Genomic DNA, 19,905 nt, shown 5'->3' with positions numbered 1-19,905 from the left:
TTATTAAAGGAAATTCACTGCAGTGGTTTGAATCACATCTGATAGATTTATTTATAGTTTATGTAAATGAGGAGTTTTCGTCACAAACAAAAATTTTTCATAGATTTGTATGATTGCCATGCAGATGATACACCTTCGATTTTTATGATTAACACCTGTTAAATCAGTTACAGGCGTGTTTTAAAGAGACAATGTCCTGGATGATCTCTAATTTACTGCTTCTAAATTCATCAAATTGATCCTGGACCTGTACATAACTAGAACTAACACACACATATTGGTGTTTTTCAAATGATGTCAGTGACCACTGAGTGATCTCTGCAGTCAGACAGTTAACATGAAAACTGGAACAGAATCCACCTCATTACTGATGTAGAACGGGCATGGAAATATTTTAATAATGTTTTGATAAGAATTATAAATAAACATGCCTCCATCATTAAATTTAGAGTAAAGTACAGAAATAATGCCTAATTTTGTCCCTAGAGTTCTTCAGAAATCATTAAACCTTCTAAAATTTTTAAAAAAGCTAAATCAGAGTACTAGCTCTGAAAAAACATTAAACATCTTAATGATCCTAAACAATTCTGGAAAATAATAACATCTTATTACAGGGATATAACCACCAAAATACCAGATTTTGTTTTAAAAGACTGATGTACTTTACTGAAAATGTAATATTTTAAGTGCTTTATACATTTTGTTTCTTCTGGGTCTTTATTTGAATGTTTTTATCACAGTTTAAACAGCTTAATGAACAGGAGGCTCTCTCTGTACTCAAACTCAGTCTGTGCTTCAGGCCTTCAGCTTTTCTCCTCTGAATCCTTAAATCTGTTGGATCCCAATTAATCCCAATGAATCTGCAGGACCAAATCAACCTGATCCTTATTTTCTTAAACTGGCTGCAGATTTTATAACAGAATCACCAACTTGTAATTTTAGTTTTAGTCTTTTGAACACTGAAACCCTGAAATATGGAAATCTACCAATGTTCTCTCTTTGATGAAAAGAGGTGATGTTAATAACTACAGGTCCATATCTAAATACTGTGTTTAAGTTTACAAAAGCTTATTATTGAACAACCCTAAGAATTTTACAAATTAATTATTTCCCAACATCAGGATTCAGTAAACAACACAGCACAATAACTGCTGCTATTAAAGTGGTGAACGACATCATTAATGCAATGGACTGAAAAAAATCCTGAGCTGTTCTTTGTCTTTGTCAGAGGCTTTTGACACAGTTGTCCTGCCATTTTAGTAAACAGACTAAACAATATTGGTGTAGCTGTAAATGCTGTGAGTTGGTCATCAAATTATTTGTCAGCTAGAACACAGTGTGTCCAAAGGTGTTCCCCAGGGCTCCATATTAGGACCACTGCTCTTCTATGTATATAGATAAAAATGTTGCATTACATTTTTATTCAGATGAAGTGCAAAAACTTGAATTTCTGCAGTCTGCCCCTGATGTTGTTCAATCCCATTTGACTCAAATTAAGTTGGCGTTAAATTCAGATAAATTCAAGTTCAAGTTATTCTCAAGTGGCAAAGACACTTCCTAAGAACAAAACCAGTCAAGGGATTAAAAATAAGAAATAGTCACATCTTATAAATATCTAGGTATCATTATAGATCTGTCATGGTCGTGGGTCAGTGACCCAGATGCAGACCATGACAAGATCATAATTTGTCATTTAAAGCTCACATTGAAAGGCTGCTGAGCTGAAATTTATACTAAGTTTTCTTTGAGGCATAAATGTTGTTTCTTCTCCAAATGAGTAAACACTTCATCTCTGTAACTTTTTACCTTTAGTTGATTACATTGATCTGCTTCAATGAATGCACCTGGTCAATAGTTAAAGAGTTATTGGATTGAATAAAGAGGTTGGACACTTTCCATTATTGTGTTTTATATTTTATTACTGGCTGTGGAAGTCATGTAAATCACTGTTCTCTGTATGCTGCTGCTAAATGTCCAAAACTGTATATCTGAAGATTTTCTCATTGGTTGATTTTTATCTATAAATCTCTGCTTGGGTTTGTTCTTTCTTATTTGTGTGTATTTGTGTGTCCTTAGAGTCAGAACAGAATTGGGGGAAAAAAGCTTTTGAATAAGTTGCCTCTGGAAAAATCTACAGAAGAAGTTTAAAGTCTATTTTAAAGAAGTGAGAGAATGGCTCCATTTGATCAGTGTGAATTTTGTTATTGCTGTTTTTATAATGACCTGTTATTTTATAAGATTCATGATTCATGTTTGTGTTGTGTTGTGTTTTTTTCTGTATTATTGTGGAATCTATGACTTGAACCTTGAGGTGACCATGATTTGCACTATATAAAGAAAACTGAGTTCACAGGTCAATGCAGTGAAGCACACACACTGTTTAGTAAAGTCATGTTGTGGAGCTGTTTCACTGATCAATGACTGAGTCTGAAGGAGGTTTTCTGACTTCTGGAACAAACTTGGAAGTTTCTCTTCAGCTCTCTGTATCAGCTGTTTGTAACTCTCAACTCTTTCAGCTTCTGGAACAAGTTTGTGTGAGCCACAGTCAAGGAGCCACCAGAGGACACCTGCTGACCATCGGCATTATGGGTAGTGTAGTAGGAGACACTCACCTGGCATGAAATAGTGCCGGAAATAAAATAAAAGACCTCCAGAAACCACAAGAAGAACCAGGAGAACCAGGAGAGCTTTGCCCCAAGGAGGAAACTGTTCTGTGGAAAATTACAAAAACAACATGACCTTTGACCTCAGTACTGCACTGTACTGACCTCTGTCCTGCACTGTATCCTGGCTTTTATCTACATCTCTGACCTTTGACCTGCAGCACTACTTTCTGTCTCAGGATGTCTTTGTCCCTGTGGATGGTGCAGATGTATCCTCCACCGTCTCTCTCTGTGGGGTATTTCAGGGTCAGACTGAGGTCTCCAGTTCTCAGCAGGTCTTCGTTCATCTTCGTGCGACCACAGTAAAGGTCGTCCTGGTTCTTAAGGTGGTCACTCCTGGTTGGATACACATGGACCATCAAGATTTCTCTGTCAAATCTCGTCCACTCCACTGTGGTGTCCTCGGGCAGGTCAGGTGTTGTTTTGCAGGGCAGGATGACGGAGTCTGAGCCTTCCTCCACCTTCACCTCCACCTGCTGGTCTGCAAATGATAATAAACCACAACCAGATCATGGACATAAAGCAGCTCCAGGATGAAGAGTGTGAAAGAACTTCTTCCACTACAGTATTCATCACAGCACTGTGGCACTCCACAAACCCTCACACTGTCTCAATCCCTGTTTCCAGTTTACTGAGAGAAGGCCTGAAGCTCAGCCAATCACAGGACAGGAAGTGATCAGCTGACAGTGATTTGAAGCTGTCAGGGTGAGGCTGCTTCATGCAGGTGTGAAACTATGAGGAAGCTGAACGCCTCCTCTTTCCTCAGAAGTGATCTGTGGCAGTCTGCCATCATGTTTGGCTGCACACACTGAATCACAGAAGAGCACCAGGACACGCTATAATCAGCTGTCAGTGACTTGAAGGTTCACATTTCTAGGTTCACACCTGTTGATGAACTTTGGCCGACACAGAGTTCATCAACAGGTGTGAAACTACGAGGAAGCTGAACGACCTCGTCTTTCCTCAGAGGTGATCTGTGGCAGTCTGCCATGTTCAGCTGCACAGACTCAGCCTGAGCTCTCTGAAAGCTGACTGGGACCTTTTTAAAGAAGTGTTGTTTATAATTTAAAACATGACAAATACATTCAAATGTCTGATAAAATAAGTATGATCTGATTTCAAACTGCAGCTATATTTCTTAATTTTTAAGAGCCAGTAAATGGTTATTGTGAAATGATAATATAAAAACATTTGAAATAAACTGTGAACAATGAAATTAATTTGATAGAAGTGTTTTGTGATGAATACAGCAGACAGTAACCCTTCTGTGTGCAGCGGTGCTCTGCTTTCCTGAGCAGACAGTAAACGCAGCATGCAGAGTCCAGTCTGTCCTCAGTGTGTCAGCACAGCTTCAGTTCAGTTTCATTTAGTCATCCATTTATTTCTCTGTTACGTTCATTTGGTGGGGACTGAGTGTTTATCTCTAAAGATCGGATCCAAGACATTTATTCAACCCTTAGAGGTGAAGGTTGTTACCATGGGAACCATAGACCTTAAATCTTAATGTTGATGATTGTATTTTAACAATCTCTGGGGAAATAAATGTTTCTCTGTTTAAAGCTGTAAATCTACTGCTGAGGAGAGTCCAGAGACATTTCCACAGATGTGTACAAATGTAATAATTTAAGAAGAATTCTGTTATTTAACCATAATAATAAAAATGAAACACCAGGTGATGATTTCAATATAAGACTGAACTGTCTGCAGAGACCCTCTCACTCTGTTAATGGAGCCTATGTCACCTGGAGCCCAGCAGACTGGAAACTATAATCAGGTCTTTATCTGTGTGGAGGCGTGAAGCGAGGACACAAACATGGACACATATCTCCCTTATTGTGACTGCTTGGATACTCAGTGAAGGACACTTCTGCAACAATAATCAGCGTAAAATAGTTTCTCTGTCCTGTCACAAAGTTTCTAAATACTTCACACTAACTCTTAATCAGTTTCATGAGAAAAAGTTTCTTTTTTATTTCTTTCATCCTTCCTTAAAGAGATAAAGCAAACAGCACATATAGTATAGGACGCCAAACAGAGGAGAGTTGTCTGAAGGACAGGAAGACAGATCTGCATTCTGTTTCCTGATGGGCATGGAGGAGGAGGCACAGCTGCTCTGACTCAACTGATGCTTGAGGTTAAAGTTACCACACTTCCAGCTCACGTGCTGAACAACAGAAACAATCTGCACCACCTCCAGGTAGACTTTAGGTGTTGTGCTTCTGCTGCACTATGGAAACCTGATGGTGACGCTGCTGCTGCTGTTTGTCAGAGTCCAGCTCACAGCCCAGTTTCTGGTTTCCATGCCAGAGTAAACACGGCTGCTAAGCAACAGCTGAGCAGGATCTTCTCACACAGGGAGAGTTATGGCTGCACTCTCAGGATGGCGTTTTGTTTTTCTGCTTTGATAAACGTTTCCTTCCCCTTCGTGCTCTTCGGCCTCGTGGGTGGATCATGTTTGGAGGCCTTCCCAACATCTCAACAAGATAACGCAGCAGTGCTGCCCGAGGTCGTTCCCAGATGAAACCGTCTTCTTATCACCCAGGAGGAAGGAGAGAGTCTCACACTGAAGCTCAACCTGTGACTGGACTCTCACAGACAGATTCATGTTGTTGTTCACAGCTGTCTGCCAGCAGGAACACACACTGCTGCACATCTGTGTGCGTCCAGCTGTTCTCCACTGTGCACAGTGTGCAGATGTTGTGAGTGGAACCCTCCACTGCAGCTGTCGTAGCAGAGACATCCTGTTTCCACTGAGGTTAGCTCTGAGCTACATGTTACTGTGAGTCTATTTAGGAAATCTTCCCTTCAGTTTGACCTCTGACCTTTGCCTACAGTACTGACATCAGTATCTACAGCAGGTGCTGGGGTTTGTTGCTGACCTTTGACCTGTAAATGAACGCTTGTCGGTCTCTCCCATCACTGATGGAGCAGGTGTAGTTGCTGCTGTCAGTCTGTTGGTTTTCTCAGAGTGAGGCTGAATCTGTGTGACCATCGTAGCTGTTTCTCCTCTAAGATCGTCTCCTCCTCCTCGTGGACAGATCAGCTGAAGAGTCCACATCACTGAGGCCTTCTAAAGTATGAAGCTGAGTACTTGCAGTTTGTTCATTATTACAAACACATTCCTCTGGACACAGACCAGGTACAGACATCTGCATCCTCATCTCTTTAGAAAGAACTCTGAAGTCGCTCTGACCTCTTTGTGAAATGTTTCAGTCTTTGTGTCAAACAGAATAAAACAGCTGTGTTTAGACTATAAATGCTGCTGGAGCTTCTACGCTCTTACAAACTCATCTCCTCTCTGGTGAATCAAAGTAAGGAAAAGAAATGAATGAAACAGCTTTTAGGAAAATCAAACACCAGCCCAGTCTGTGTCCTCTGTGAGACCTTTGAAAAACAATGAAAATCTCTAAACATTCAGTCAAATGTGACCCAGAGTTCACTGGGTCAGACCTCAGCAGGTCAGCAGGTATGAACTCACCACCTACTGACCAATCAGATCTGTGGAATAACACCACTCTCTGTGGCAGATCTCTGTGCAGACAGTGGGAGGGTCTGAAGTCTTTGTGTTTCCCTGATGAGCTTCAGTAATAAAGATTTTTAGACTTTAACAGTGTCACAAATCTGTTCTGATATAGGCTTTCATATATATTCAGACCGTCCATTCCAAGCAGTATTTCAAGCCTACACTTGAATCCTGTGTTTATTCTCTTTAAAGTATAAGTATAAGTACTATCTGCAATCGCTGTGCAGCCTTTATGACACATATCTGTTATTAACCTCTGTCTCTCTTCCACAGCAGGTCTTTATCCTGTCTTCCTTCTCTCACCCCAACCAATCACAGCAGATGGCCCCGCCCCTCCCTGAGCCTGGTTCTGCTGGAGGTTTCTTCCTGTTAAAAGGGAGTTTTTCCTTCCCACTGTCGCCAAAGTGCTGCTCATAGGGGGTCATATGATTGTTGGGTTTTTCTCTGTATCTATGAAGCGCCTTGAGGTGACTTTTGTTGTGATTTGGCGCTATATAAATAAAGTTGAATTGAACTGAAATTCCCGACTGTGACTTGCTCTCTTTAAAGTATAAGTATAAGTACTATCTGCAATCACTGTGCAGCCTTAATATTTGCACATCCTAAAAAGAGTATGTCACAAAATCTGCATGACTTAGGGCACCAAAGTATTAACCATATACTTAATTTTTGCAGTATACTGTGAAATTTAGAATTAGATGTATTCATATCTATTACAGCTACTGTTCTGGATGTGGATATTCTTCTGACCATGGCATGATGGCAAACAAGTAAGAAATTATATACAAATGTATATTATCATCACTTACCATCCACAGCTGAAGCCATCCTTCTGCACTGGATGGGTCAAGACACCTCCCTTCCATTTAATGTCCACCCATTCTGTTTCTGCGTGGCGGGTTCTCCTCATTTTTAACTAATCACTGCACATTATTACAAAGCAGAATACAATTTGGTATATGTCGTATTTCCTAATTTAAAAAAAGATATTTTACAGAATTATACAGAATTTTATTTATTTTTTATTTATTTATTTTTGGCCTGTCCCGTTTGGCTCTTTTGCATCAGAATTATTGTTTAAATAATTTGTTCACCTGATAATTTTTATTTAACCGTACTGATTTATTTTGCAAATGAGACCTGGCCAAGAGGATGCCAACAGAGAAACACGCATTGTGGGGCCAGGTACAACAAGCTTCTACAAAAATGCAGTTGTAGTAAACTAACTTGTAAAGCCTGTTTGCATAGAACAAAATGTGTTAAAGCCTAAATACCTGAATTTACGTGCAGCGAGTTTAGAGTCTTCCTCCTCTGATGAACTTGGGGCAGGATCAAGGAGATAAACAGTGTGATTCACTGCATTGATGAACTGTAGCAAAGATAAATCATTAAAACAATATAAATATATCGTCATTAAAAAAATACACAGACTTTAAAGTTATAATCTTGTTGCTTACCAGAAACTTCCAGTGTACATTTTTAATGTTAACAAACGTGACAATGGTACCGATCGACGTTTACCTGTCAGAAAACATTTATGTATTTCTTACAGTTTGTGGAATTCTGTTAGCATTCAATCAGTAATTCTTTCTAAATGTATTTGAACATAATTATATGGACATTGGACAATCATCTTACGTTCCCCAAGCTTTGGCGAGAAAGCTGTGTCCGATCACCAAAGAGAATCAAGCCCGCTGTGTAATGGTTCATAATGTAGATCCCCTTTTGCTCCTTTTTTGCCAGACAATGAAACAGCCCTTCAATTACCTACGTAACCAATTTGCATAAACACAAAGCTATGTAATTTATATACTTTAAATTATGTTAATGATAAATAATTTCATGATAATGTCCTTTTAATTGAATTACATTACACAGTCTAATTATTGTGGTTATGAGTGCTTAAATTAATCATTGATATACCTCGCCTGTTAGCCACAGCTGTGGTCGAAGGGTTGGCAGATCACTGTGGCGGATAATTATGGACGTACCATGGTTTGTTGAGGGAAGCACAGAAACCACAACCTCTGTGTCTCTTTTCTTCCACAAAGACAGGACCTCCTCATTAAAGGAAAACACACTTAACATAAGATCTGACCAGCTATTGAACATGGTTTTGTTATTTCTAACACAGGTTTATGGACTGTTATTAACAACATGTCTTTGGAAAATTCATTCAAAATGTATCACTCCATGTCTTGAATGGTAAATGAACTGGTTCTTATAAAGCGCTTTTCTACTCTGAGCACTCAAAGCGCTTTACACAACTTGTGCATTCACCCAAGCAGATTTTTCTAAGTGTGTTCTAACATTCACACACAATCGATGGATGCACTGGAGAGCAATTTATGGTTAGTATCTTGGATATTTGGTATGCAGACTAGGAGAAGCCAGTAATCGAATCACCAACCTTCAAATCAGTAGATGACCTGCTCTACCACCTGAGCTACAGCCACCCTTGAGCATTGGTAACTATATAAACTCAAAGCTGTAATGGCAACACTTGCAAAGTTACTTTTCTCATACTCTAACTATGTTCCTGAATGCTTGTTCCCATTCAGTTTCTACAGAGGAAAACATTTATTTATTTTGTTATTCCAAAAATTTACCATGTAATCACTGCAATCATTTTGAATTTTGGTGCCTCCCACTTAGGTTAAGGTTACAACTAGTCAACCAAAATCCTGGATGTTCACATCGAATGAATTGAACATGAATATCAACATGTAAATAAATAAGATTTGCTCTTCATACACGTGTCCATGACTGATTACTGTGTCATGGAAAGGATCTTCTATGGAAAAAGAAGGCATTACTATTACTTTGATGAATCCTTTATGTTAGCAGTTGTCAATCCTACCTGAAATTTTGGAGTTTCCAAGGTAACATCCTCAACTCTACCAGTCTGCACAGGGGAACTCGGGGCCATAGAGGAAGCAACCTATATAAATATTGTGTACAAGAAATACAAAAAATGTTAGGCAAAATATTTGTCTTTATAAATGAACGATAAATTTGTGCAACATTTTATACCGTCTTTGAAGATCTCCTGAAAGGAAAGGGCTTGCGGAGTACTGTTACATATCTCCCCTTCTTTTTTTGGCGACGTTCCTTCCATTTTTCTTCGTCCACTCTAAATTTCTGAACAAAATATAGGAGTCATTGAACATTGTTTAGGAATTACAAGTGAAATGCTGTGACAACATTTTCCTTAATTTACAAAAAAGCAAAACACACAAAAATGTCCAGTAAGACACACCAGTGCCACCAAGCTATAAAATCACAATGTGGGGCACCTCAATATCCCACCACATCAAGAAGACTTCTTTTTAATGTTCCATTTTGAAACGGCAAAGCATTGATGGACATCAGCCAGTCATTCTGCAAACCTTTCTTTGAAGCATTCTTTTTGAGTCTTCGTACTCCTTCAGCAGCGCTGTGTGACTGATTTGATACTGGACAACAAAGTCATCCAGCCTGGTGAGCCTTCCCGAACGTAGACGGATATGTTTCAGATCCCACTGGCTCTTCTCCATTATCCCTGCGTTTTATTACTCTCAGTAATATTCTGAAAAATCAAATTAAGAAATCATTAAATCAGATTTTTTTTAAAGATACACATTGTTGTTGTGTGCAATGTTGTATGATCTGCAATACAGATGACTCCTCTGGACCCGCCGTTTCTCAATCACACCACACAAATATGTATATATACTAAAAATCATGTGTCTTACTTGTCTCTTGATCTTTCTTAAGGCATTGTATTTGTTGTGGTACTGCTCATACATTTTCCCAGTGCCATGTCTTCCAAGGTCACCTTTGGATTTTGAAGATTAGAATAATAATGTGTGTAATTTCATTTTATAAACTAATTACTTGTCTACTTTAAAATGGCTTACCTAACATTATTGCAGACCATAATCCAGAAAAAGGAAGAAGATATTTGCTGATGTGCTCCATGAGCCCCTTGCTGTAGTAAGGGTTTGCCACACCATCCATCTCCAATGATGTGTTGGAAATGAGCTCCTTAAAATGTCTCCCAAAGAGGTTGTTTCCCTTGACTCCCTAGCCAACAGACAAAACAGAATAATTATGTGATTTGAACATTGTGTGCACTCATCTTTCATATCTATAATCTAAAAACCCAACATTATGTTGTATAAAACATTTAAAATTACTTGTGATTATTATGCTATTCCAAAGTATTTAAAAAGATGTATAAGAGGCAAAAGTTTAGCCTTTAGATAAATAATAAAAATTGACTTCAGTTTACCTTCAGGTCCTCATCAGCTTTTGAGTTTCTGGCATTGCCATCAACATCAACATCGGCTTTCTGCATCCATATCTGCAGGTTGTGAAAATGTTTTTCGACATTCTCACCACTACAAGGACTCCCAAAAACAACTGCAGCACTTCGAACCATGTCAGTGACGTCTTTTAAGGAAGTTGCAGTAGTGAAGACTCCAACAGTGTGCATTGCAAGATGGTAGTTCTTTGGTGCAGTTTAAGAAGAAATTATCTTTAAGTGTTTCCAAAACAGTAATAATGTTTTCCCAAATTGAAAAATGAAATGCCATGTCACATGTCACAATAAAAAACAAACAACTGAATACTGTATTAAAAGGACTACACTTACTACTTTTTACAGATCTCCTTGGCATCCTTCATAACATGACTAAGGCATCTGGGAAGAATTGGAACCTCGAAGTTTTCCTTGTTTCCTTTCCCTGAAGCGATGTTATAATAATGATTTATTGTGTCAGACAGATTTTTTTTTGCAAAAGCTAAACAGATAGCTTGCATTAGGACTATAGATCCATCACACATAAGCATTAAAGGTGAACGCATGGCTTTGCGCCCAAAGGCCCTTGCAACATCAGTCAGAAATGCTTCCAAAAAATATGTGACTGAGGCAGTGGTATGGTCACATGTTAAATATGTAGCCACTGGTAGGGGAGAGGATGTTTTCCGTGGATTTCTTACTACAAGTTCGTAAACATAGAAAGGAGGCGAACCCTTTCTTTTTTTCATGATACTTCCTGTAGCATCCAAATAAACTATGTCCTCCCGACAGCGGCTCTGGAAAATCTCAATGCTCCTGGAAGACCATAAAAAAAACACCTTTTGGATGTAACATCACTTTCTGCAATACATCCTCTGGGTTGTTCTTCTTGTTTGCCACCATTAACTGGAGACTCATAATCTCATTATGATGAAGACGACTTTTCTTTCAGATTTCCAAGTCTATGTTTCTCAACACTTGAGGAGTTGGAACTTCATCTCTACACCCCGATTGCACAACATCATCATCCATTTTGCTCATTTTTTCCAGATACATGGCTCTAGGTAATTGGTTTTCCAATTCATGGCCAATTTTATCTCTCTTATGAGCTCTTACTGGCCTTCTTCTTAGTTCATAGTGGTTGTGCACACACTCGAGACCTTGAAAATTGACTTTTGCCTTTAGATCGTCTTCATTATCTACAGTGACAGTGACTGGACAGTCCTCAAAACGGCAGTAACCCAGACACCAGAAGAAAGGGCCCTTTCTTACTGAGTCCAAAGCCTTGACTCTGTGCCTTTTGAAGGCAAAGGAAAAATATGGAAACACTGTCCGTATTCCGTCTGAAATCAGATCTGTCCACTGTAGTCCCTTGTATCCTCTTTGGGATCTCTTATTTTTTATATTAGTCCATTCTTTCCTTTTCAAGAAAAAAAAAGTCTGTTCAAGTGGGACCCTGATTCTTATGAATCCATCATCAGATGAGTTGCTGTTAGGCTAAAAAAGAGGGAAAATTTATTTTATGAGAAAACGTTTTGTCCATGTTACATAACTACTATAATATCAGTAAATATACTTGAAACACTTGTGTATTTTAAGTATATTAACAACCAGTGTTTCTAATGTCAGAATATACAGCAAAAATTCATGTTGAGAAGTGTCATGAAATATACATTTCATTCTATGTTACAACATTTGATAAAATTCTTTATTTAATTGTATATTGTGTTTTTAAAAATATTTTATGTAATATAAAGTGGTCATTTAAACAATGATCCTAGCACCAATCATAACTTATTTGAAAGCATTTTTAATGACTGACCTGCTCAGGAGACAGCTGTCCTTCCACCTGCGAGGAGATGTCCGGTGACAGAGAAGCGGCAGCTGATAGTTCTTCCTGTTGAAAATGACATTATTAAGTTTAGGGATAATTTCAACAGTAACACATTGACTAAAATTTGGTATACCAACATATTTGATATCAAACACATAGAATTTTATTCATGAAACCTGCTCTGGTGGCTTTTGTCCATTATCTGAATCCCCTTTGACTGGTATAGACAAGTTCTGTAGAGAACAGGCATACATTTTTAATAAATTTGATTTTAACTAAATAATTTAATACAATATGTTTTTAAAACAATTAAGTGAAAAGAACTAACCTGACGAAATGCATCACAAATTCTGTAGCGGTTATTTTTATTATTCTGAATACCAAGTGTCAGGCAAACTTGACCCCAGGGGCCTTCTTTATGAACTGCATGGTCCTCCAGTTGCATGCCATGTTTTTTCAGCTGTTCCACAGTTTCAATAATTTCATTGATTGTAATCGTTTTCTTTTTGTTCTAAAACAGAAGATATAGCATTTTCAGTTTTATTTTTCCTGGAAAATGTATATGAAAGAAAAGAAGAAAAAAATACATACCCCAAATAAGCAGAAGCGGTAGACTCTAAGTGTAAAACAGAAAACATTACAGTGGCATTTATATCATTGATGAATATGAAATCATAACATTTTATAAAGAATATGTATAATATTCTCAATCAATTGAGAACAATTTTAAATCGGTGCCACTAATTACAAAACTTTGTTTCTATTCAAGTACTATTTGAACATGTTTTTGTGAAATACAATGCCCCTGAAGAAAGTGTGCAGCACTTGATGCTAAAAAGCCATTGCCTGTTAGCAACAGATGTGCCTGTTATAGAACACGTGTTAATTAATTTCTGCCGTATGCTACAACTTTGCCTGAGTCCTGTGTGCAAATCTTTTTTTGTTTTTGCTCATAGCGAAGCCTGTTATCGAAAAAACCCCAGTAATAATATGGTGACATAAATGTAATTTTACGTGTTACACATAAGAAAAAAGACATTTTTACAATCAGAAATAACCTGGCTAATATCTCAGGCTAGGCTACAAGACTTGATTACTCAATTACATGTAATTGGAGATGAACTACTTTGTTAGCAAATTTTAAAAGTTACTATTTAAAGTTTATACTTAAAAAAAGGAACTCACCCCTTCTCCTTCTTCTGCATTTTTTCTGCACAAGACTTTTATGTTCAAAATGACATGTTTTCACCTCTAGTTTTTGAAATGTCGACAGAGTCAGACACTCCGAGCTCGCCTGTTTAATTGTAACGTCCAGTAGTGGGCGGTATAGGCTCTCCAACAGATTGTTTTTTTCAAGTGGACCATTATGGCTTTGCAATATTGCTCCAATTGATTGAAGTTTTAAAATATCTTTATTTATTCAATCATTTTATTGTAAAATTTAAATTTGCAGTTATTATTAAAGGAATACACATAATTGGTTGATAGGAAATATTAAGACTTAGACAAGAGACGTTCAAAAGAGGGGAAAACAGAGGGGATGAGGGACGGTGACACAAGACAGTAAATTCCACTGGATTACCTACTGGAAGAAAAAAACAGAAAAGAAAACAAGCAAAAATATAACACAGTACTCAACAGCAAGTATCACAGCCACAACCTAGATAAGTATAAGTAACAGTAGATAATAAATATTGGTGTCAGCACGGCCCCTGCCGAGAAACATTATCATCTACATGTATTTAAAATTGAGACGTGGGCACCGGCAACTTAGGAGAGGTTGAATACACAGACCATCCCTTGGACGCCATTCAGCATGCCCAGCACAAGTGATGTTGATGTATAGATTTAGGAATAAAATTGAGGTACAGGTGGTCGGAAGGGGACACAGCAGGAATGACTCACACCCACCTCAGTGAAACAACTGTACGCCAAAGCCCTGCATGTGTGGCGGCGTGATGGAGTGGGGATGAGGAAGGGTGGGAAGTGAAGGCAAAGTACTCTCTCGTGGGGCCAGGTCCCCCACTGACCCAAGTAGGCACCCCTGGAAGCCACAAAGGCCCATCCGGACGGGGGCCTACATTAGCACCACCACCAAGCCCCACGGAGCCTGGGGTGGTGGGCGCACATCGTAACCCACCACAGAGGAAAATACATCCACCCAAACATTCAATAATCTCTCTGACTGCATAAGACAAAAGACACCACGGCTGAGTTTATTCTCCACCTCTGTACTAATTTTAAAGTTAACTATTGTCTTTTTTTTGTGGGTTTTAAATGTGGTGAATACTTGACAAACAAAGTAAAAACAAAAAACAAAAAAGATAATTATAAATTAAAGGGCCTTGGAGAGGTCATTCAAACTAACACCATTGCACATCAAAACATACATGTGAGTAACAGAAAGAATAAAAAAACATTTCAGAATAATTCTAAGGTGGAAACCGAAATTATTCTTTTTAGAGCATTTTGAAATCACTGAAAGGTAGGTGAATTATGGACAATTTGAAAAGGCTTTTACTTTGGAAGGCAAAATCATAATGACTTGATATTGGTATGGTATCACTGTGGGGCTGTATACTGTTGATCTAACATGGATTCATCCTGTGGAAACAGCAAAATTCTGTTTAAGAGCATTTTGAAATCGTTAAAAGAGTAGGTCATATATGCTCAATTTGAAAAGTCTGGTTTTGCCTTCCAAAATAAGACTGACTTGATTTTGATATGGTATCACTGTGGGGTTGGATACTGTTGATCTAAAGTGGAATTATCTTGTGGAAACAGGTTTTTTTTCTTTTTAAGAGCATTTTGAAATCACTGAAAGGTAGGTCTTAAATGGGCAATTTCAACGGGCCATTAATTTGAAACGCAAAATCAGACTGACTTGATATTGATATTGTATCATTGTGGGGTTGCATACTCTTGATCTTAAGTGAATTTATGCAATGGAAACAAGAATTTTTTCTTTTTAGAGAAATCAGAATTCATTGAAAGATTATTTCCCGTATGAGCAATTTGAAAGGGCTTTTATTTTGAAAGGCAAAATCAGAATGACTTGAGATCAACATGGTATCACTGTGGGATGGAATGCTGTCAATACAGAAAGTAATTATTATGTGGAAATAGCAATTTTCCATTTTAGAGCTTTCTGAAGTCATTGAAAAGGCACACTGATATATGGTCAATTTGAAAGAGAGAATTTTGAAGGGCAAAACAAGAATGATTAACATTGACATGGAATCACTATGGGGTTGTATACTGTCAATATAGACTGCAACAAGTCTGTGGAAACGTGAGTTTTCCATTCTGAATTAATTAAAAGAGTAGTTCAAAAATAAACATTCAGAGGGCTTTTACTTTGAAATCCAAACGGAGGTGGCTTTAATATTGACATGTTGCTACTAGAATACTAGGGTATGTCATTTGTATCCAACATTAGAGTGTGCAAACAAGACTAATTGATATTTGTGAATGTGCTCTTAATTTACTGGAAGTTGGCCTTCATTTTGAAATCATGCTTCAGGAGATTTTATTTTGAAATCATGTTTCCACATCTTTTGCCATAATACTTTGAATACACAGGGAACGTAAAACAAAGTGGAGGCTGGCTTGACACCAGTAATAAATGGGCCCTGGGTTCTTTTCCTAGTGTACTCTCGTACGATATTCTTAAATTAACTTCTCTTTTGTTTCTGGGATCAATGAAGCTTATTCCTTAACAGTAGCACTACACGCAAAAATGAACACTAGTGTCTATAGTGCAGTAAATCATGTCATACACCATGTAAAGTAGAGCATTGCAACCCTCCTTTAATTTACCAAACAATGAAAACAAAATAATAAAATGACAGATTTCAGTATTCAGGCAAACCAAAAACACACACAGCAATTTACCCACTGTACACAGAATCTCCACATATACAGTGTAAACCACCAGTGATAAAACAATTATAGTCCCAAACTAAACCTAAAGCTGGCAGAGATAAACCCTACGTTGCAGGCCTGTATTGACCCTGTGCACGAGAAAATGCTAACTTCCTGGTTTGAGACCGGATGTGGGGTTGTACATTTCTGGTAGCTTTACTTTGCGGTCAATCGCTACTGCGAAGATATACTCCAAAATCATGTCCACAACTCGAAAACGGAAAGATGGCGTTAAGTTACAAAGAGCAGAAGGTGGGAACACTCACCACTGTTGTGTCATAAAAAATCTAATGATCAACTTTGACGTTTAAAGAGTTTAGATCGATCAGTTGTTTACATCACTCAACACAAGCAGAACTGCAGCAGAAGACACATCGTCCACATTCAGAAGCTCATCTCTGTATAGTGACTGGTCTCATGATTTAAACAGGCAAATGTTCAGCATTCAAACTACAGGTGAACAATAGTCAAACCAGATGTTTCCCGTTATGTGATATCAGCTAGTCAAGTACACACCTACACAGCATGTTAACAAACCGTGAAAAAAGCCACACAAAAATGAATGATTGCTGGTAACGGTTTCTATACATTAGTATGTACGAAGGGTATGTTGTGACTTACCTTCAAAATTACAGCGGTCCCTCGCTATAACGCGGTTCACCTTTCACCTCGCTGTTTCGTGGATTTTTTAGTGCAAGTTTGCATGTTTTTCTTTTTACGTCACATTGTGTCCTGATCGCTGCAGACGATCTCCTCCGTGACGTCTCTCCTGTACAGCATCACTGCATCGATGCAGCAGTGTGACTCTGAAGTGCAGTGCTGTATGTCCACGATGTCCACCAAACGTTTTGCACCGTCAAAAAATAAAATTGGCTACTTGATTTCACCTATCGCTGGTTATTTTTAGAACATAACACCCGCATTAAACGAGGGACAGCTGAGAAATATAACATTTGAATCTCTTTTCTCTTTTGCTCTGAGGCGCGGGGAAAAATATCGACAAGTCGATGAACATCATTTACAGATATATTGGGTAAATGCCCGAGACATCTATAGAAATGTAAATCGCCGCTTGATTTATTCATTTGCTTAACTTGTTTTGGACCGTAAACAGGGCGCGAATAGGACACCGGAAACAAAGCTCCCCACAGGAGTTTCCGCACCGGAAGTAGCATATGCTAACGTGCACATAGTCAATTGCTCCAGTATAAATCCAAAACGATCTCCCAACCGGAAGTTCTTCACTCAACAAGCAATAAATAAATAAATAAACTCAGTACCTTGTGAAACGTGCACTTCCCACCAGATTAATCCAGGCAACAAGTTGTCTTCAGCTCCTTCAGAAACACTCCGCTCTGAATGCAGTAGCACAAAGATGAGGAAGGTCCGTGATCTCCACGTGCTCCACAAGCTTCCTGTTTTAGCTTCCCACGTTGCCAGAGGTACTCTGAGTGACGCGGGCACTCAGAGTGACTATCTGGGGTGTGTCCGTCGTTATCCAGTTCGGTAACGATCCTCTGCAGCTTGTTACGTCCCACAACTTTAGCGAAACGGCAGCTACAGTAGTCCTTATTAGCTAACGGCTGGGTTAGCCTCGCTTTAACTCAATGCGTGCACGGCCGCAGTAAACAAAACACACAGTCCAGCAGCTTCACGCCGAAACTTTACGTGTCACGTCACTAACTTACCGACACTGTGACTTATCTTTCTGAAAAGTCGAAACACACTCACTGATACTACATAAAAACAAGCTAGCTTCTCCGGATGCTCCGTGTAACTCACGCACCACCGCCCTCTCTCCTCGCGCTCTCTTTTTTCTCCTTTTCCTTCTCCACCCTGTGTTACCTTCACAGACCTTATCCCCGTAGGAAATTACAGTTCTCACAAACAAGTCACAAGAAAAGAAAGATAACGTATTTTAAACAATGCAAACATGTTTTTAATCAGTTGACATGAACTTTGATCTTTTTAATAAACAAGAAAATTTAAATAAATGAACTCTTTGATATTTATATTCTCAGACTTCACTTATCTTTTACTATTTATGCATCTTTTTAACCCGGGTTACATAATGAAAGCATACTATACTGTAAGAACAGAGGTTTATGGCTCCATAGTGTAGAGGTTAACATGTTGAGTGGTGACAATAATCGCCTTTGTGTTGCATTTGGTGTAAAACATGCAGAGCTGTGTGCTGTGACAGCGTCTTGTGATGAGGGAGCAGCTGAAAGTAGCTGTTGTACGAACACGTCCATGACTGAGTGATCTGTTTGAGGGGACAGAGGTGAGTCTGTCACTTGGATCTACATCCGAACAGAATCAAGTTTTTAGGAGGATCATAATGCAACTTTACAGAAATAAAATAAACTACAGTGAGGGGCTTCATTTAGTGAACTCATGTTACAGAGTTTGTCGTTTGAATGCTTAAACCACTGCAGAGAACAACAGCAATCTCTCCTCCTCGACCAGGACAGGTTTACCGTCCTCCTCTAAATTTCACACAATAATAAAATGGACTCAAAACCCAAACTGGACAAAAGGGAATCCCAGTGAAGAACAGACGGTTTTCATTATTACAGTCAGGTTGTACAAACCAACACGTGTTAACTCACTAAGTTAACCCAGAGTTTGCTCATACGTTCACATGAAAGAGGCGGTGCTGGCAGCATGTAACCAATCTAAAGGGGGTGTTTGATGGATCACATGACTCCACAAAAAACAATCCCTACGAGCTCCACCTACTAAAACACATTATCAGATAGGGATGAAAAGTCTATAAAAGAACACTATTGTGAAAACGAATGCTGCAGCAAATCATTAACCTGCTGATTTAAAGCACAGAGCAGTGAAATAATGGTTTTGTTGCTGAGCGCGCTCTCAGTGCTGCTGATTATTTCTCCGGTGATGGCTGCACATTAAACTGGACCAACTGAAACTATAAAGCTTACTGTCCAACAGCCTGTGGAGCTTCATTTTCATGCACATCACAGTGAAATGAATGTGAGTGGTTGAACAGGTGTGCACTGCTATGCAGATGACACCCAGCTTTAACCATGAAGCCAGATAACACTTGCAAATATGTAAGACTGCTTTCTTCCATCTGTGCAACATCTCTAAAGTTAGAAATATCCTGTCTCAGTGTGACGCTGGAAAACTAGTTCATGCATTTATTACTTCCAGGCTGGACGACTGTAATTCATTATTATCAGGAAGTCCTAAAAACTCCCTGAAAAGCCTTCAGCTAATCCAAAATGCTGCAGCAAGAGTCCTGACAGGGACTAGAAAGAGAGCATGAAGTGGCTGCTTGGTGTCTCCAGAGGTCTGAGAACTGCTCGCTGCTCTGCACAGCATACTCTATGTTCACTTTTTTCCAAACTGCTGAGACGACCATGACCTGGATGACTGAGACACTACACCGACTTAGAGTTTAAAGCATCTTGAGACGACTGTTGTTGTAATTTAGGTGTACATAAAGAGAAAGAAAGAAATCTAGAAAGTCAGAGCAGCTGTCTGTGTTATGACTTACCATCAATATGATCATACTTCAAAAAGCAATATCATCATGTTCAATGAATCCAAATCAACCTGATGATCAAATGACCTCAGATGAGCTGCTTCCTGAGTGGATTTGTTCCCTCTGTAGTGTTGAACATGAACAGCTTAGCAGGACGAAGAAAAC

At 38.7% G+C, this 19,905-nt stretch overlaps 3 protein-coding genes and 1 pseudogene across 7 annotated transcripts in view; 1 reads left to right on the top strand and 3 right to left on the bottom strand.

Moving 5' to 3' along the window:
• LOC102789482 (methylglutaconyl-CoA hydratase, mitochondrial-like) overlaps positions 1–19,905 on the top strand; it is a 674,272-nt gene that overhangs the window by 488,554 nt on the left and 165,813 nt on the right. The window contains exon 10 of one of the 2 annotated variants that reach the window (XM_087838448.1): positions 2,338–2,353. The exons of the other annotated variant lie outside the window; for it this stretch is intronic. Coding sequence (XP_087694574.1) covers positions 2,338–2,353 — 16 coding nt within the window. The remainder of the gene's footprint in view (positions 1–2,337; positions 2,354–19,905) is intronic. 2 annotated transcript variants of the gene reach the window in all.
• On the bottom strand, positions 2,795–7,044 carry LOC148103174 (V-set domain-containing T-cell activation inhibitor 1-like). Its single transcript, XM_087839459.1, has 2 exons — positions 6,996–7,044; positions 2,795–3,144 (listed from the first exon to the last, which is right to left on the bottom strand). The coding sequence occupies exons 1-2, from the start codon at positions 7,012–7,014 to the stop codon at positions 2,795–2,797; spliced, it is 369 nt and encodes a 122-aa protein (XP_087695585.1). The 5' UTR covers positions 7,015–7,044.
• LOC148103173 (uncharacterized) lies at positions 7,036–10,678 on the bottom strand. Of its 3 annotated transcripts, XM_087838655.1 has the most exons (7): positions 9,921–10,005; positions 9,576–9,754; positions 9,220–9,327; positions 9,047–9,127; positions 8,110–8,247; positions 7,461–7,555; positions 7,036–7,109 (listed from the first exon to the last, which is right to left on the bottom strand). In XM_087838655.1, exons 2-7 carry the CDS (start codon positions 9,720–9,722, stop codon positions 7,103–7,105), a joined length of 576 nt encoding a protein of 191 aa, XP_087694781.1. In that variant the 5' UTR covers positions 9,723–9,754; positions 9,921–10,005; the 3' UTR covers positions 7,036–7,102. The 3 variants fall into 3 exon arrangements, 2 of the variants coding, with proteins under 2 accessions (XP_087694781.1, XP_087694782.1); XR_015718547.1 differs by lacking the exons at positions 7,036–7,109; positions 7,461–7,555 and adding exons at positions 10,086–10,251; positions 10,460–10,678 and having other exon boundaries at positions 8,170–8,244; positions 9,047–9,319; positions 9,921–10,003; XM_087838656.1 differs by lacking the exons at positions 7,036–7,109; positions 7,461–7,555; positions 8,110–8,247; positions 9,047–9,127; positions 9,220–9,327 and adding exons at positions 10,086–10,251; positions 10,460–10,678 and having other exon boundaries at positions 9,491–9,754; positions 9,921–10,003.
• On the bottom strand, positions 10,782–12,720 carry LOC148103172 (uncharacterized; annotated as a pseudogene). The gene is made up of 4 exons (XR_015718665.1): positions 12,631–12,720; positions 12,479–12,535; positions 12,291–12,365; positions 10,782–11,965 (listed from the first exon to the last, which is right to left on the bottom strand). The product of XR_015718665.1 is annotated as an uncharacterized LOC148103172 (transcript).

Source organism: Neolamprologus brichardi, chromosome 3 (genome assembly GCF_056152115.1).
Source record: "Neolamprologus brichardi isolate AB-2024 chromosome 3, ASM5615211v1, whole genome shotgun sequence".
Classification (NCBI taxonomy): domain Eukaryota; kingdom Metazoa; phylum Chordata; class Actinopteri; order Cichliformes; family Cichlidae; genus Neolamprologus; species Neolamprologus brichardi.
Note: the sequence above shows the minus strand (reverse complement) of the source record. Positions and strands in the feature narration are given on the sequence as shown.

Bases quoted from the DNA above. Each gene is read 5' to 3' on its own strand.
- LOC148103173 (XM_087838655.1), bottom strand. From the start codon at position 9,722: ATGGAGAAGAGCCAGTGGGATCTGAAACATATCCGTCTACGTTCGGGA. The intron at 9,328-9,575 runs GTTTGCAGAATG...TATTTTGTTCAG, and splicing joins AAAGAATGCTTCAAAGAAAG to AAATTTAGAGTGGACGAAGA. The intron at 8,248-9,046 runs GTAGGATTGACA...TCCTTTAATGAG, and splicing joins TGGAAACTCCAAAATTTCAG to GAGGTCCTGTCTTTGTGGAA.